The 19,262-nt window shown below is 32.9% G+C and overlaps 2 protein-coding genes and 1 long non-coding RNA gene across 3 annotated transcripts; 1 reads left to right on the top strand and 2 right to left on the bottom strand.

Annotated features, from left to right (window-relative positions):
- The first annotated feature begins 1,521 nt into the window (after nt 1-1,521).
- LOC133833543 (L-type lectin-domain containing receptor kinase IX.1-like) lies at nt 1,522-3,646 on the top strand. Its single transcript, XM_062263446.1, has one exon. The coding sequence runs from the start codon at nt 1,579-1,581 to the stop codon at nt 3,538-3,540; it is 1,962 nt and encodes a 653-aa protein (XP_062119430.1). The 5' UTR covers nt 1,522-1,578; the 3' UTR covers nt 3,541-3,646.
- Nucleotides 3,647-13,847: 10,201 nt separating this feature from the next.
- LOC133834511 (long chain acyl-CoA synthetase 8-like) lies at nt 13,848-14,989 on the bottom strand. The gene is made up of 4 exons (XM_062264153.1): nt 14,864-14,989; nt 14,617-14,790; nt 14,277-14,506; nt 13,848-13,956 (listed from the first exon to the last, which is right to left on the bottom strand). Exons 1-4 carry the CDS (start codon nt 14,987-14,989, stop codon nt 13,848-13,850), a joined length of 639 nt encoding a protein of 212 aa, XP_062120137.1.
- A 700-nt stretch (nt 14,990-15,689) lies between these two features.
- LOC133833516 (uncharacterized) lies at nt 15,690-16,886 on the bottom strand. Its single transcript, XR_009892898.1, has 3 exons — nt 16,819-16,886; nt 15,936-16,007; nt 15,690-15,849 (listed from the first exon to the last, which is right to left on the bottom strand). It is a non-coding gene; the product is annotated as an uncharacterized LOC133833516 (long non-coding RNA).
- Between the last annotated feature and the right edge of the window lie 2,376 nt (nt 16,887-19,262).

Here is a 19,262-nt window from a genome sequence, read left to right as displayed (position 1 = left end):
CATGATTAATTACTGATTACCACTCATTACAAAAATTTACAAACTTTGAGAGGGACATTTAGGATCTGTTCGACGTTGTTTTTAGCTTTTTGTTTTTAAAATTGTATTTCCAGAAATAAACAGAAAATAATTTTTGTAGATTTCAAAAAACAACAAGTGTTTTCTAAAAATAATTTCTTAGTTTTTTTTTTTAAATCTTAAATAAAAAATTAATAAATATATTTATAAAGATAAATCTTTTAAAAGTTTGTAATAAATAATGAGATAAAGTAATGTGAAAAAAAAATGATGAAAAATAAAGAGAGGGAAAGTAGGGAGATAAATTTTGAGAAATAAAAATTGAGAAGAGAGAAATTTATGCAAGAAAAAAAAAGTGATGATAGAGAAAATAGCGAGAAACAAAAAATGACGAGAGAGAAAATGAAGATATAAGAAAGGATAAGAGAGAAAATAATGAGATAAAAGGAGATGAAAGATAAAATAAATAAATCAAAAGTAATGTTAGAGAAAGTGAGAAGAGAAGAAGTGAGGAAAGATAAATTAATGAGAAAAAAAGTGATGTGAGATAATAATAATTAAAACTGTTAAGTGAGAAAAAAACTTTGAGAACAACTAAAAACAATTTTTTGTTGTTCTCAAAATTTTCTATTTTTTATAGCTTTGTTTATAAAAATTATATTTTGAAAACGATGTCAAACACCCACACTTATTATGAGAAAACAATTAAAAACAAAAAATAGTATTTTAGTTAAGGACACCCTTTATTTAACATTTTTTCCTACACAAAATATAACAAAATGACATTCTAACGGTTCCATTTCTATTTGTGTGGATTGCTTAATGTCAAATATTACATATAAGTTTATTGAAATGTATACTTAAATGAGGTGCTTACTCACCAACTCTTTGTTTTCTTTAATATTTTCCTGCAATATATTTATAAATATATGTATATATAAATATCAGATTTTTTTAAAGCCAATGTCGTATCAAATTAGGTGAGCAAGTCCTGTTAGAAATGGTCACATGTATATCTTAACCTTAAATATGCCAATTCCCTTGCAACATAATTATTTATCATATTTAAAGAAGAGTGAATTCCATACTTCTTTCCCCACTAAAGAATATAATAAAAATAGAGAGATAGAGAAAGAGCAAGGGAAGAAAAGGTCATTATAATTTTATTAGGGATTTATACTAATTTGGCACTAATTAAAATTAAGTTTCAATATTTTTAATTCAGACCAAAACATAAACATTACTATTTACTGTGATTAAAAAAAGTTAGTTTGACCTAAAATAGATTCACTGTTTTGGAGAATTGAAAAAACGGAAGTTAATTTTGATTTTCTTTAAAAATAAAAAAGCCGAAGGCAACTAAAATAGTACATTTATTTTTAATTTTCTAAAATGCTGCTTCAATGTCTATATTCATCATACAAATTACCATATATACATATGCTTGAAGTTAAAGTCAAATGTCTTCTTTTTTCTAATTTTTTGTCTAAATAAGCTGTGAACCAGTATATAGGGTTAATTATATCGTATCACACTAATGACAACTCAATTACGTTAACAATGGCTGCTGCTATCAACTGGAATACATCACAAACTCTCCTCTTTCCCTTGCTCCTGTTCTGTCTTCCAATATTATCTCATTCAATTCACTTTCAAATAACTCGGTTTGTCCCAAATGACCCAAGAGTTCTTTACCAAGGAGACGCAGCACCATCAGTAGGAGCCGTTGAGTTTAACGACGTCGGTTACCTATGTCGTACCGGCCGAGTCATCTCGGCAGAACCTCTACGCCTTTGGGATGCCTGTACCAAAACCCTCACCGACTTCACTTCTCGTTTCTCATTCACCATAGACACACTCGGCCGGGCCAACTACGCAGCAGGCCTAGCCTTCTTCCTCGCCCCAGTGGGCTACCAAATCCCACCCAACTCCGCTGGTGGTTTTCTTGGCCTCTTCAACACCACCACCAGTGATTTATCAAAGAATCAGATTGTTACCGTTGAATTCGACTCTTTCGCAAACCCGGAATGGGATCCTTCGGCTGCGCACGTGGGGATCAACTACAACTCCATAGCTTCTGCTACCTACACTCCTTGGAACGCCAGCTACCACAGTCGTGACACTGCTGATGCGTTGATTAGCTATAACGCCACTACTAAGAATTTGAGTGTCGTTTGGTCGTACCGAACCACTTCTACTAAGACAGAAAACACAAGCCTTTCTTACCGGATGAACTTGATGAAAATTCTACCCGAATGGGTCACCGTTGGTTTCTCAGCTGCGACAAGCCATCTTGTAGAACGACATGTGCTTCAGTCATGGGAGTTCAGCTCGAGTTTGGTTGTTAAGGAGAGAAGTAACCGATTTACTCAGAAGGGGAGGTTTATTGTTAGCTTTTCAGTTTCAGGAGCAGTTTTGATAGCGGGAGTAGGACTGATTATAGCATTTGTAGTATTGAGAAAACGAAAAAGAAACAGGGGACAAGCAGAGGCCGAAAACTTGACATCAGTTAACTATGATCTCGAAAGAGGAGCAGGAGTACCACGAAGGTTTTCTTACGAAGATTTAGCTTCAGCTACGAACAACTTTTCGAGTGAGAGGAAGTTAGGAGAAGGAGGATTTGGAGCCGTTTATAGGGGGTACTTAAGAGATTTAGATATGTTGGTGGCCGTGAAGAAAATTTCACGAGGCTCCAAACAGGGGAAGAAAGAGTACTTGACAGAGGTGAAGGTCATTAGCAGTTTGAGGCACCGGAATTTGGTGCAACTCATTGGATGGTGTCATGATAGAAGTGAATTTCTGCTCGTGTACGAGTTTATGCCAAATGGGAGCCTTGATTCTCACCTCTTTGGTCGAAGAAGTCCTCTAACTTGGGCTGTAAGATACAAGATTTCTCTTGGAATAGCCTCTGCCTTGCTCTATCTTCATGAAGAGTGGGAGCAATGTGTGGTTCACCGAGATATCAAATCAAGCAATGTAATGCTAGATTCTAGCTTTAACGTCAAGCTTAGTGATTTCGGGTTAGCTCGGCTTATGGACCATGAGCTTGGTCCCCAAACAACAGGGTTGGTTGGAACATTAGGCTACTTGGCTCCCGAGTATATTAGTACAAGGAAAGCTAGTAAAGAGTCTGATGTCTATAGCTTTGGAGTGGTGGCCTTAGAAATTGCCACTGGAAAGAGAGCAACGTATATAATGGATAACGATTCAGAAATGGGATTGGTGGAGTGGGTTTGGGATCTTTATGGGAAAGGTGAGCTTATTTTGGCTATGGAAGGGAGGCTTCATATAGGTTCTGACCAAAAACAAGTGGAGAATTTGATGATTGTTGGGCTGTGGTGTGCTCACCCAGATCGAAACTTCAGGCCAACTATAAGGCAAGCACTTCAAGTTCTAAAGTTGGAGGCTGCTTTGCCTAATCTTCCAACAAAGATGCCTGTTGCTGTGTACCAAATACCTACACCCTCACTCAGCTCTGGCGACCCTTTGATAACTACAAGCCTTGAAGTTGATGGTCGTTAAATTAGGCACTTAATATTATAGCTTTACTTGTTTCAATTATAATGCCTTTCTCATTGTAGTCTATTATGATGTTATTTTGGATTTCTTTGGTTGAATGAAATTTTAATCCTTCTACAAGATTTAATTATGAACTCATTTATAACTAGGACAGTTAGTGGTCCCTTAGATAAATATAATTGGTTTAAAAAAATTAGTATGTCACTCTATCTAATGTTTAGGTACATATCACTACTTAAAAAGGATAAATACCTTCAACACAATATCTTTAAAAAAGACTCACAACTTATGTGACAAACGAGAAAAATTCTTCTCAAACGAAAAATACTCATAGAAACTACATCATATCTTATAAACGAGAATTTTATTAAAACGCGATGACAATTAATAATGATAAACACTCCCAAATGAATAATGATATTAAACTTGTGTGCGTCTTCGTGAATTAATTAAAATATACATGAATACTTTATTATAGGGTTGAGCTTTAAAATTTATTACATGTTACTTCATTTAGGGTGCTTTTTTTTACACAGCTGGTTGTAAATAATCGTGGCCATTATTTGGAGATACGATAGTATGGCCCAGTGCAAAGGAATTTTTTTAAATATAAATAAAAATATATATTTTTAAAGACAAAATATATAAATAAAAAAAGGAAAACCTACAAAAATGCACTAAAAGTTAAAAAAAATCTGAAAAATACGGTACATTACAAAAATACAGAACTTTTAGATAAAAACACAGAATGGAAAAATTGTAAATACAGAGTGGCAAAATCATAAATAAAAGCTGTAAAATACAATTTCTTGTGATCAACGTTTACAAACTAGTAAATATATGTTACGAACTTGTAAATATCTGTTACGTGTTTGTAAATAATATTTACAAAATCAGTTATAGAATTTCTTGTGATCAACGTAACTAAATTTTTTATTTTTGTAACAATAGTTTACAAATCTAGTTTTACAACTAAAAAATATATTTTTGTAACTAATATTTACAAAAATATTTTATAGTTAAGAAATCATAAACAAAATATACATAAAATTATTATATTTTTTCATATTGTTACAATATTGTACCAAAAAATTACATGAACCATTATATTTATGATATACAACTTAAAAATATAAATTTAAGATATTCATTATTTATAAAACACTTTATTGAATATAGTGGTGAAATACAATATTTTTTTTTAAACAAGTCTTACAATTTTGTAACAACAATTTACAAAACTAATTTCACAACTAAAAATTTATTTTTGTAACTCGCATTTACATAAATATTTATAAATTTATTTAACATGATTATTACAAAGATTTACAAAACTAATTTTTTAACTTTAAATATATTTTTGTAACAAAACTTGAAACTTGGATTAGATTATGATTTTGGTTTAACATTTATTGTTGAGACTTGACTAGCTATGATTTAAAAAATATATATAATATTTTTATAAAGAATAATAATATTGTGATTATCTTTAACTATATATTGTAACATATAGTTATTAATATTAATTTTAATTAACAACATATTGTAATTTGTATAAATATTTATTTAATTTTTGAGTAATTGTATAAATATTAATTTTAATATTAATAAATATATTTATTTTAAATAAAAATAAATTAATCTACTTTATTTGATTGAAGGTAGTAACTATAATTATTATTATATTATTTGATATGCCTAAATTCTTATTAAAAATTAAGACAAAAAAATAAACACAAAGGTGAATATATATATATATAAAGGTGGGGAAAGCCGTATTTTTGTAATTTATTAAAGGTACTGTATAAAACGATTTTTTTTTTATATTAAGGTGGGAGATATAATTATCTCATAAAAAAAAATGTTTCGCACATAATATAATTATTACTTTTCTAGAGTTACTAAACTCCACAAAATGGTTGTGCTTCAAACTTAAGTAATATTTGGTTGGAGGTAATAAAATAAAATAAAAAGGAAAAAAATTAATTTTCATTCTATTATTTTGTTCAGTTACATTTTATGATACATTTATAAAAGGGTAACCGAATAAATTTAAAGGAAAAATAAATAAGAATAAAATATGAAATAATTATAATCATTAATTGTGTTATGTTATTTACTAAAATTCTTTGAAAATGAAATCGGAATCATTCTATGTTAAAAAATATAAAGTAATTATTTTGTAAAATATATTTTCAAATGAGGATATTATCTTTTAATTTTTTATTTATAAAAAATAAAATTGAAAAAATTGGAGTCATTATCCTCAATGACTTTGTTAGCTAAATGGGGAGAAATTATCACATTTTTTATTTTAGTAAACATGTGAATGACTTATTATCACACAAATGATCCTCTCATTTTAAGTAAATACGATAGTAGAGTATTGGAATATCATCCTATTGATTTTTTCATCATTTTAGTGAAATAACTATTTCATTTTAAAATAGGAGAAAATATTATTCCAATATATAATCGAAAGAAAATTTAATAGTTTTTTTATCAATTTTTTTAATTTATATTAACTTTTATTTCATTCTTATTCATGTTCATTTTCCCATATTAGATTTTTATTTATCATTTTCATTAATTCAAACTAAAAAAATGTAAATTTATATCTTTTAATATGAATGTGGCAGATGATAAAATATCAGTTGCTCCTAATGATTGACCTTCCTTTTTTGACTTAACAAACCCATTTCAGCCACATGTTCCTTGTCCAATGGACCAAATTAAACCAAAACTTGGCTCTATTTTCCTACGTACCAACAAATTAAGAACTTGACCAAACATTAACAATGTAAATGGCTATTTTTCCATAAATAGAAAGAAAAGAAAAAAAGGAGAGAGAACATGGATCGGTGAGGGAAAGGACAGATCATTCGAGCGGATGAGGGGGGTAGGCTTTTTTTTTAATAATTATTTTATGTGCAAATAATTATTTATATGTTTATTATTATTTCTTTATATATTTTTTTTAGTAAAGAAATATGCCCTTTAGAAGAGACTATACTATAAAATGACTGTACAGCACAAATGAAGGGATCATTAAGCAAAAACTCACCCTACTTTAGAATCTTCTTAAAAATTATAGGTGTGTTCGGTAAAATATAAATAAATAGCTTTTTTATTTATTTAAGAAAAAAATCTGAAGGTAAAATGACAATTGGTGATTGGAATGAAGAAACTCAAATAGAGAATAGAAACTCAAGAAAGAATTGATATTAAATAAGTTCTCGTAAGAATCACAAGAGTAAACGATTGTATTTATAAGCATATAATTAACAACTCTGTAATAGAGTACAATTAATCTCTGAAGAAAAGGGGTTGTTACAAATGCAATATAATAGACTCAGCTAACTAACTCAAGGCACTACTGCTACTACGAGAAAGTTTCTCAATATTCCCCCTTAAGCTGAAAAGGGAGACCACCACTTTAAGCTTGTCCCGAAATCTGAGAAATCTCTCCATTAGTTAGCACATCTGCAATATGCTCAAATGTTGGTACATAACGTATATCAATTTGTTTTTGAAGTACCTTGTCCCTCACAAAATGAACATCGATCTCTATGTGCTTTGTCCGAGCGTGGTGGACCGGATTAGCAATAAGAGAGGCGACACCAAGGTTGTCACATAATATAATTGGTGTTCCTTGAATAGGTATACACACTTCTCTAATAAGAGTTTAAAGCCAAGAAATTTCAGCAACCACGTGAGCTAATGCTCGATACTCGAACTCGGTACTAAACCGAGCAACTACAACCTGCTTTTTGGAGCTCCACGATATCAAGCTTGGTCCTAGATAAACACAGTAAGCTCCTGTAGATCTTCTGTCATCTAGGCAACTTGCTCAGTCAGCATCCGAGAAGCCCTGTAAAGTGAGTGGCCTTGTTGAGGTAGCTTTGAAGAAAACACCATGTGTAGTTGTAGCTTTCAAGTATCGTAACACTCTTTTACAAGCCTGCCAATGAACTATTGTTGGGGACTGCAAGAAATGGCTAAGCTTTGACACTATGTAGGAAATGTCAGGACATGTTACGGTCAAATATTGTAAGGCTCTGATGGTTTAGGGATAGAGACTTGGGTCAGCCATTGGTTCCCCCTCACTCCTAGACAGGGTTTCTCGAGGAGCAGCTGGCGTAGAGCAGCCCTTTGCACCGGTCATGTTGAGTTTGAGAAGGAGATCAACCACACATTTGTATTGGGACAAATATATACCAGAAGCATCACGATAGGCTTCTATGCCAAGAAATTAATGAAGAGAACCCAACTGTTTGAGAGCAAACATGCCATTCAAATATGAAATCAGCTGAGAAATAAGCTTCGAAGAAGTACCAATGACAAGGATGTCATCAACATAGACCAGCATGAGAATAACAGAAGAGCTTTCATGATAGATGAATAAAGAGACATCAACTTTCGAATGAACAAAACCCTAGCTGAGAAGGGCACACTTGAGACGATCAAACCACGCTCTCGGAGCCTGCCCTAAGCCATACAGAGCCTTGTTAAGCTTGCACAAATAATGAGGATGAGAGGGATGAGTAAAGCCTTTGGGTTGAGTCATATACACTGGCTCTTTGAGAACACCATTTAAAAAGCATTATTCACATCCAGTTGTTGGATATCCCAACCATAGTGTATAGCAACAGTGAGAATGATGTAAACTGTAGCTGGCTTTATAATCAGGCTAAACGTCTCCAAAAAATCTATACCAGGGGTTTGGCGAAACCCTTTTGCAACCAAACGTGCTTTGTGCCGCTGAACTGTACCATCCGGATTAAGTTTCAACTTAAACACCCACTTATTTCCAACAACATGAAAAGAAGGATCAGGAGGTACCAAGTCCCAAGTGTGATTTTTGAATAGAGTTTCATACTCAAGAGCCATAGCATGCCTCCACTCGGTACTAGCTAAAGCTTGATCAATAAAGGTGGGTTCTTGAGGACCAATTGGAACTTGAAAAAGGATGCTTCGTGGCAGTAAGTACCTTGGGCTTTACAATGCCAGATATGATGCGAGTTTGCATACCATGAGTCAATACAGGAACTAGTCTGTAATACAAAAGAGTAACTAAAGTAGGTGGAGAAGCACTTGCTACAGCAGATGGTGTAGATAACACTATTAAGTTCCTGAGAATCAGAGGCAACAATAGGAGCACTTCCTGAAGACAGAGTAGCATCACTAGTAGAAGAAAAAGCTGACTCATTGAACTGAGGAGAAAGAGTCTCAACATTTACGATAGAAGCATTCTGAGAGTTTGGTACGATATGCACAGCAATGGCCGAAACTTCAGTTGTTGGTGAAGAGTGGGAAGGTGCAGCTACTTGGACAGGCTAAGAAGGACAGTTTGGTTGAGGCTCCATGGAGACAAACCTGATATTATCAGCATGACAAGGAGAAAAAGTGATAGTAGGAAAATAATCATAAACAAGTGAATTAACAATAGTGGAAGTAGATTGAAACAAGGAATTATGAGGAAAATTTGACTCATAAAACACACAATTCCTAGTAATATACACACGACACGAGAGGTGGAGACAATTATAGCCCTTGTGTTCCGAACTATAACCAAGAAAGAGTCAATTGGAGGACCTGAATTGAAGTTTTTGAGTGTTATAGGGTCTTAAATGAGACTCAAACACTTTGAGGAATGAGTAATCAGGAACTGTATTGAACAAACAAGTAAAAGGAGACTTACCTTTTAGGACAGGAGTGGGAAGTCTATTTATAAGATAGACAGCTGTATGGAAAGCCTCCCACCAAAAACTTAAGGGCATGGTAGCTTAGCCCACTTTCAACAATATGGCGATGTTTCCTCTCAACTCTACCATTTTGTTCATGAACATGAGGACAAGGTTTCCTAAACACAATACCTTGGATCTGTAAATAGTGAGTGAATGGACAAAATTCACCACCCCAATCACTTTGGAAAACTTTAATTGGTAAGTCAAAATACTTTTCCACTTGCGTTTTGAAAGTTTGAAACACAACTAAAGACTCTGATTTTAGTTTTAAAGGAAAAATGTAGGTATATCTTGTGTAATCATTGACAAAAGCAATATAATACTTATATCTAGTAGGAGAGGCTATTGGAGTTGGTCCCCACAAATCAGAGTAAATTAATTGAAAAGGTTGAGTGGATACAGAGTCGGACTGAGTAAATGGTAGAGTATGAATTTTACCATACTGACAAGCAGAACAAAAATCAGTTTTATTGTGAGTACAACCAAGCAAGCTAGGAGACAACTGGTGTATGACTTTAGAGCTAGGATGCCCAAGTATTTTGTGCCAAGTACAAATATCAGCTTTGACATAATGAAAACAACTAGAGTGAGAGGTTTTATTACATTTGGATTTCACAGTAAACAAACATGGAGACTAAACTGCAGAAGAGGACTCAGAGGAGCAACAAATTGACTTTGGAGACAAGGAGTAGAGTCCATCCTTAAGCTACCTTTCCAGAAGAAGCACCCCTATGGCTTTGTCCTTGACATAGCATGCATTAGAGTGAAATGCAACATAAACATCATTTTCAGTCGTTAGTTTCGAAATACTAATCAAACTCTTCTTAATATTAGGAACACAAAGAACATAATGAAATAAGCTTATTGTTGGCAACCATTAGCTTCTCAGGGCCACGGTAGTCATTATGCACACTAAGATTGGACAAATTAACAATGATATGATCAGTTGCGCCGCTATCGGCATACCAGGCAAGATCCACAACAGACTCTAGTGAAGCGAGAAACGCAGCTTTGGTTCCATAGTCACCACGTGTGCCTTGACTGGTGGTTGAAGAGTGAGAATCCTCATCATGATGATACCAGCAAGTAACTGCCGTATGGCTAGGCTTGTTGCAGATCTGGCAAATCAACTTTGAACCACTGCCTTTGTATGGACCACGAGTACGTCCTTGGCTGCGAGCAGCATTGAACCCACAGACACAATTGGGATTGGACCCACGGCCTTTGTTTTATGTCTGTGCAAAATTGACAGATGGAGCTTGAATATATACCATTGTTGTTGCATACCACTTATGGAGTTGAGTTTCTTAGCTGAGTAGCATCGACTGAACCTCTTGCAAACTCATATCTGATTTACTCAAGATGTTATTAATCACAACATCGTACTCCACAGGCAATCCATTGAGGATGTTCATCACAAGATATTCCTCTGGCACACGATAATCAACAAGCATTAGTGTATCCGAGATGCTTTCCATCTGAGCACAATACTCTGAAATTGTGTAGGATCCTTTCTTGGTTGCTTGAAGTTGATCTTTGAGTTTCATAATCCGTGCTTTGCCCTTGGACGAGAACAAAGACTCAAGAGTAGAGCTGTAAATGTGGGCCGACCCAACCCATATTTGAAAGAGTAAGCCCAACACAGCCCATAGGCACGGCTCGGCCCCGCCCACTTTCCTTATTTGGGCCTAAATTCGGGCCCACTTTCAAAAAATGTGAGGATGAAGAATTGAACCCCCCACCTCCTTTTTAACAATCAATAGACTCACCACCAATCCAAATACATTTCTTTTTGTTTAAATTATAGTTTGAGATATTTTTATATACTTTTCAACAATACTTTACACAAAATTATATCAAAGATAATCATTATAATTTGAATACCGACTAATAAATGCTAAAAATTTTAACTCACAAATCTTAAAATAAATTAATATAATTATAAAATTATAAACATTGAGAAAAATAATAGACTTATATTATCATTTTAATTTATAGATAATTGACAAATAAAAATTATTATCATTATCAATGTCAAAATATCGAGCTTATTATCGTGTCGTGCTTTCATGCTAGTTTGTTCGTGCTTTCGTGTCGTGCTGTGCTCAAGCCCATGTCATGCCAATTTTTAATTCATGTCATGCCTGACCTAAGCTCATATTTTTTCGTGCCGTGTCGTGCTTGTGCCTCCCAGGCTCGTGCCGGTTTCGTGCCGTGCTAGAAAACTTGACCCGTATTACAGCTCTACTTAAGAGCACACCAGCCTTCATTACTGGCTTTGCACCACACTACTTGACTGAGAATAAATGGAGTAAGAGAGGAAAGCAACCAGCTCATGAGTAATTGATCTTCATGATCCCAGAGCGTATACTTCGGATTGACGATGGTCACCAATTCTCGCTTCTCATCTGTAATTTTGGCAGTCTTCGGTGGAGGAGACTTTGTAGCAAACACATAGCCTTCAAGATCACTACTGGAAAAATACCATTTACGAGTCACATTCTTAGGAAACGCATCTAACACTACAAGAAAAAACAGTATTCATAACACTTAAAAACTGCTAACCGAGACTATTGATAACACTTCTGAAAATGCTAACATAGCCCCTGTTATTAAAAGTCCAGTCTTTTCTATAACAGTTTTTGAATGTTATGTTCGTTGTTATCTTAAACTATTCAATAACACATTTTTAGGTGCTATAATATTCAAATAATAACATTTAGATAGAGTTTTTGGTTATAAATTTGAAGTTTAATCTTGTACTTTTTTCATAACACTTTTCAACTGTTACATTTGATTATTTTGATAACATTTTTAGTTTGTTATATTATATAAACCATAACGATTTTTTACGCTTATAATATGTTTTTAAATCATAACATATAGTAATAAAATTTTAAATTTTATTTTGATAAGTATACTTATATGGTTTTTTTTTTAATTAAAAGATTTTCATTATTGTATTTTGATAAAAAAAAAATTCAAAATTAATCATAAAATGTAATTCTCAATAGATTGATAAACCATAAGTGTTACATTAAACAATAACTAATTCAAACCATGAATGTGTCTACTTCATGAGATCTTAGTTCTAACTTAAGTTTGAAAGCATAACATAATAAAGTTTTATAATCTTGAACAATTTTTACTTCAAAAATGAAAAATAGAAACATTACAAGATACACAAAAGTAAACCATGCGTGAAACTTGCTCCATCCTTCAATTCATCATCCTTTGTGCACTTGCTCCATATCTCTCTTCGACAACCTTATCCATTTCCAAATTTAGTCTAAAGCTCTTCCTCTTTTCATTGAGGAGTTTAACTAATTTTCTTGTAGGTATGTGTTTTGGCCTCTTTCCTTTTGTAGATGGAGGTGACATATCTTGTACTTGGCAAACTCTTTGACTAGTTTCTGATCAACCGTTTCTATAATTAGTACGAATTTTGATGAGTTACAAAAATCATATATAACAACATATTATCAATTATCACAAAAAAAAACTTATAATAAAAGTCAGAAATAAAGAAATAAACAGTCATTCTTGGCATCAAAGAAATAAAAATTCAAAGTGTCATACTAATAGTAAAAGAGCGGATAAGCATCTCTTGGTCCATTTTTGCCACTTTTATCCTCATATTATTTTATATTTACTTTTTCCACTCCATAAAAATGTAGAATTTTTACATTATATACGACTGTTTTAGTAGCCACTGCCAGCAAAAAATAAATAAATAAAAGACATATGTTGACTAAGAGAATATTCTTAGTGCCAGCACTTAGTCTACTTAGTGACTAAGAGAATATATATATATGTGAGGTAGCTTTACATATCCTATGTACTTCTTTGTAGAATTTTTGGTTCCTATAAGTGTATATCTGACAAGTATAGAATGCCAAATTGCTATACTCCTCTTGAAGAGTTTCTTTATACTTTTGGAGGACCCTGGCATTTCTCAGTTTCTTTAGTGTAATGGTTTGATTTGAACCCATAAGTAGATCACTAGTATTACATCACAATAGCTGTCATAGAAAACTCTTGCTTGGAGAACCTAGAAGCAACATGATTCTTCACTGTACAATATTTTCATATTCAGGTGAGGGTTAAGGTAGAAATAGAAGAAAGACTTGGATTTTGGGACGATTGTGAAATTGAGGAAGTACTTTTAAAGGACAACTTTAAATTCTAAGATTTTAGCTGTTTACTTTCTACATGAATGGAACTCATTATGTCTATTGGAAAGGATCATTCTGCTCTGTCTCAGAGCTGGTGTTTTGCACAAAACCAGCAATGAGACAGTCAATCATTTATTTATTCATTGCCTTTTTTTGAAAGATTGTGTATAAATGTAAAACTATTTATAGTTGGAGGCTTGTTGGATTACTTTACAGTACTCTGTAAATTTGTTAAGTTTCCAAGAATATCATTGTTTGCATAATCCATTTCCACTCTTTTCATCTCCCAAAATCTATTTTAAAAATAATAAGAAAAAAGAAATCATTCCTTTTAAATCGAAGTCAATAATATTAAGTGAACTAATCTAATAAGCAATAGGAGCCCTATTTAAGCATAATCAACTAGATTAGTGAGGCCCACTGCTGTGTCATCTGCCTCAGAAAAAGCAGCTCCAGCAAAAGTTTCTGTCAAGCCATATCCTTGGCCAATAGGAGCCCTATTTAAGCATAATCAACCAAAAAGAAAAGTATGAAATAATAAGCAATAGATACACATGAAATGAAAAATAACACGACCCATTGCAAGAATTTCACAGTGCATAGTTAGTCTAGCATGGAACTAAATATGGAAGTATTAGCATCTAAATGAATTTGGACGAGTGATTGCGTGCTTATAAGTATGACATATAACTTCACATGTGGACACACTAATCTAGTAGAGTTTGCAATCCAATAATTTAACCTTTTAATCGTATTAAATAACAAGGTTAAACCTCAAATTCAATTATTGTAAATCTCAAGAATATGAAATAATTACCCCATGCAGATATTGATGAAGCGTCGTGAATCCGCAGATAAAGGAGCTCCACCACAGAGCATAAATCTAATATCTCCTCCAAGTACAGAGCGTATTTTCTTAAAGATGATTAAATCCCACAACATTTTTTCCAGTCCCCAAGCCCCAAACCAGCTTCCTTCTGCAGCTGCTAGTCGACGTGTATATGCAAATGTAAAAAGAGTCTTCGCTAGACCCCCAGTATCCTCAACCTGATATTTATGGACATAATTAATTAATAAATAAAAACATATTCCAATGAGTACATGCACCCGAAATCACCACAAAGCTAGGGGGAAAGAATTATACAACCAATAAGCACCTTTTTCAGTACTCCATCTCGAACACGATCCAGTATAGCAGGAACTGCTGCCATGAGAGTTGGCTTTAATTCATAAGCATCTCCCTTGGTTCCCTTCTTAATTTTGTTTGATATGTCTGTTAAAGTCAATGGGGAACCATAACCAATTCTACATCCCGTAGCCACCATGACAGACTGGAAAGTCACGAGTGTGTTACAACAAATTTTAGTGTCTAACATGCACAAGTAAAAGAACATATGTGGGTACCTCAGCTGCCAATTCAAAAACGTGAGCCAGGGGCAAGTACGCCAAGTAGACATCTTTGCTATTTAGTTCTGGAATGACTGTTATAACTGCTGCAGCAGTGGCTACAATGTTTCCATGTGTTATCATAACACCTTAGACAGTCACACCAAAAAATGTCATCATGCAATCTTGGACATTACAAATTAATTGCTCAAGTTTCAATACTTTCAGAAGATGATTGAATAAGTATTCAATTCAGAATATATACTTGTAAAGAAGAACTCCAAATTACATTTTTACTTGAACTAAAATGTACAGTAATTATTCACTTCCAACCAAGTTTCTCAAAAGAAGCCTTCTTCAATGAATAAAGACAAACATATGGAATCATTACATATTGAAATTTTATTTTATCACTATTAATAGGAAAAACCAATTTTGACCATTTTATTTAAATCTAACAGTCATAATAAATCACTTTATCGATAAAGCATCAATGTCAAATAAATAACAAATACCATTTTTCATACAAAAAATTGACCCCTGCCAATAGGGAAAACACCCCTACCGAACTAGCTCCCTATATATTTAGATAGATATTTATTCACACACATAGACAAATTAATATTAATATGCATGTTGCACGGGACCTTTTGATTCAAAGAAAAAAGTCAAGTAAATTTTTGGTTTGGCAACTACCTGGTCAATCCAGCAAGTTTTGTGCGAAACTCATTGAAGTCTTTTGATTGGCCCTCTGCATTAAGGTAAACATGTAGCTCCTTTTATGCACATTGATGAAGTCTTTCCAACCCAGACTCTGCCTCACCGGCACAAAAAGCCAAAGTTAAAGCTTAAAAGAGGGCAAAACAAAGATAAGTTTAGAATCAAGCTCAATAATACTACTAACCTTGCAAGTACTCAAAGAACTGTCTCTTGGCATGTTCATGCTCTGGTAAATAATATCCATAAGCATATGTCCATTTCAAAACACGCCTGCACTCAACGATCTGAAAAAAAAAATAGTAAGGAAAACATTATTTCATTTCTTCGAGTGAAGAAACTGTACCTTGAAATAAAAGTTAAATTATCTTACCTGAAGCCAGGCCTCTGTTATGAACTTTAGCTGTGACTCAGGTTGGCACTGTATGTCACTCAGCTTCTCAAGCTAAAAATTGAATAAATTGTAAAACTTAGATAAGTAACAATAGGAATAGTCTCAGCCAAGTAAATGTAGAACAGGAAAACAAAAAAAAAATCTGCCTCCCTCCAATCACAGGAATAACACACGGTTTATATATTGAAAATAAATATTGCTTGAGCAAAACAATAGCAAAAATATCTTATAAATTAGGATAGTTACAACTGAAGAGAACTTATTTGTTGGCAGCAAAGTATTTTTTTTTTTTTAAGTGACAAGTAGGCATGAACAGTTAACATACAAAAAGCTAATGTTATAAACAAAATAGGAAAGAGTCGAAATACTGTTCTCTTGGGATATACTTTGCTCAAAAAATAATAAGGCATACTTCTGCAGTGCTATTTCCTTTTCTATTCGAAAAAAAGAACTAAAGATCTAATTCAAGATTGGTGAACCAAAAGAACAACCACTTGAGGGGCATGTCCCACATTTTTATACATTAATAAGAACATGTGCCTTTGCTAATTAGCAATTGATTGAGTTAAAACTCCATGAATCCTAAAAGAAAGTCGAGCATGGTCAAAACTTTCAGCCTCTAAAAAATATACAATAAGCATGAGAGAGAGGGGGGTTAAAAAAACCAATAATAATATCCACCTATTAATTTAAGTACTCTACAATTTGATCATGAAACTAACAATATATCACTTACATCATAAATATGTATATATATCACATGAAGAAATCTACAATTTGATAGCACATATCACACTAGATCATCACTAAACTAATAATTAGTTCAGAAAAGAGAAAAAAAAAAAGTAATAATAATGCTTACATGCACGCTCTGCATTTGCTGTAAGTCTGCAAGTGCTTTTTTCCTAGACTGCAATTAGAATGAAAAATAAGAAATCAGACTCCACCATTACGTATATAATAAAAGAGCAAGAATCCACAGTTCCTTGACAATCTAGTAAGGGTCAAAACAACAAATAATATCAAACATCACATTCTATTTGTTAAAACCTCACTACAAAGATGAATCAAAGTCCAACTAGCTGATAGGAATTAATTGACTTGTTATAAGAAAGGGCTGGTATAAAATACTAAAACAGGAAATAGCCACTATATATATACCATTACCAAGTGTTGTATTTTGTTGACCCACTCTGTCTGTAAATGATGTTAGTGGAGTCTGAACTGTATATTAAATAATATCCAGAAACCTATAGTAATTCTGTGACATTTTCATGTCTTGAAATACAAAACTCATGAATTCCGAAATTTCACAACTCACTTTTTGGACCTTGAGTTTGAAAAGAGTCGTCAAGCCAAATGTATGTACCAATTATTGTCACAATTCAAAACTTATGAATTCATAAATGGGTTGATGATGTCTAAATACTAGATGCTTATGATATTCTAGATTACTATGTGGATATGGGTTTATTTGCTATTTCAATTCACTTTAAGTTTGATTTATAAAATTCAAATTTTGTTTAATTTTGATTTCATTCAGTAAGAACTGCATATTTGACCAGGCCTAATTATATGGACAGGCTATTGAAATTAGTGATAAGAATGCATCACTCTCTTATCTTCTTACTCTTCTATTTCTATTTCTAACGCATTCTTCATTGGCCTTCCTTCACTCCTTTTATCTTTTCCCTATATTCCAATCACTAAACTGATCCTACAATTTCTTTTTTAAATTGGTAAATTATTAGCTGAAGTAAAAATTATTATTTTCTACAAAGTAATAAAAGTAAAACATTCCTGCATGAAACATTAGATATAAAGAAGCACCTAAGTAAACACGTAGAACATACATTCAACAAAACATTCCAAAGGTAATTGCAGCTATTACTACAAAGGGATATATCTATTAAATGAACGGGGAATAAAGCGCTTCTGTCAAAAGATAATAAGGTCAAAGTAGAAAGTGGGCTTGAATTTTTTTTATTTTCTTTTGGTGGGATTGGATTGGATAATATTTATCATTTGATTTTGTTGTGAAATTGGAGAGTGATTTTGTTGTAAAATTAGAGAGACTATTAAAAAAAATTATTAATCCTCCTAACATGGGATAGCTTAATCTAATTGCAAAACTTGAGAGATAATTTTATCCTATCCAATCCCTCATTTTTATGTATTGCAGGGTAAGAAAAAAAAAGTTAACAACTTTGCATCCAACTTATTTTCTTCTAATTCTATGTTTATCTCTTATATTTTTTAATCCAATCCCACTTTCCAAAGGTAAACTAAGGGTACTATTTTAAGATACATTGTTTCACTCTTTTTTTCCCTTAGAATCAACATTGTCCATGCAGAAAAAAAAGGAATGCTTCGCATATTGAGTGACCAATTTCTGCTATAAATCATAACAAAAGAATCATCAAAGTAAAAAGGAAAAAAGACTAAATTGAAACGTCAACAACTGAAAGAATATTAGCACATTTGGCGAACTGGTACATACCGATTGGTTAGTTGCCCATCTTTCGTAATAATGAGTACACCTCTCTAGCGAATTCTTGGCCATCTCTCTTCTTTTCTCAGCTTCAATAAAACATCCCTTTGAGTTCCCCATTTCTGAATCCTCATATAGTGAAAGAGTAGATCCTTTCTGAATATAGCAGTTATGAGTAAATAGTCATATTGTCCACGACATACAATTCACAATGAAGTATAGCATAAAGTGCGTCTAGGCACGCAAATTGTTATCCAGTGTGGTTCGACTATTATTTTGTCAAAAACTAAAGCCTCTATTAAGCTTCAAATGAGAAATCTAGATAGAGTTTCATCGCAAAGTATTAACATAAAGTACCTATTGACAAACAAATGATTACCCAGTCCCATTATAGTTGATCAGTAATGTTATCCGAAACTAAAATTTCTTTGCAGCTTTATAAGGAAATAGATCGAATTTCACCGCAAAGTCTTTTTACATAGCAACAAAAATTTCAATGAAAATGTTTCTCTTGAACATTGAACCTAACAATATCTTATAATCTTCATAACAATATCTTATAATCTTCATAGCTGTTTCTCTTTACTTAAAATATTGTAAAATTGCATATCAATCTAGTTTCTATCAAAGATGGGTGTTTTTATCAAATCAACTACAGCTATGAAAAAGAAAAGGATAGGAGCAAAAGTAAGCAAATCAACTACAACATTCAGCCAACAATTTGTATTATCAGGGATGAGAGAAACGAACCTGAGATAGTGGGCGTGAGGTAGAGATAGATCTCTGGAAGGCGTGACTTCGTGAGGCGTGACTTC

This window comes from Humulus lupulus, chromosome 1 (genome assembly GCF_963169125.1).
Source record: "Humulus lupulus chromosome 1, drHumLupu1.1, whole genome shotgun sequence".
Classification (NCBI taxonomy): domain Eukaryota; kingdom Viridiplantae; phylum Streptophyta; class Magnoliopsida; order Rosales; family Cannabaceae; genus Humulus; species Humulus lupulus.
The sequence above is the reverse complement of the archived record's forward strand: the minus strand, read 5'-3'. Positions and strand labels throughout refer to the sequence as shown.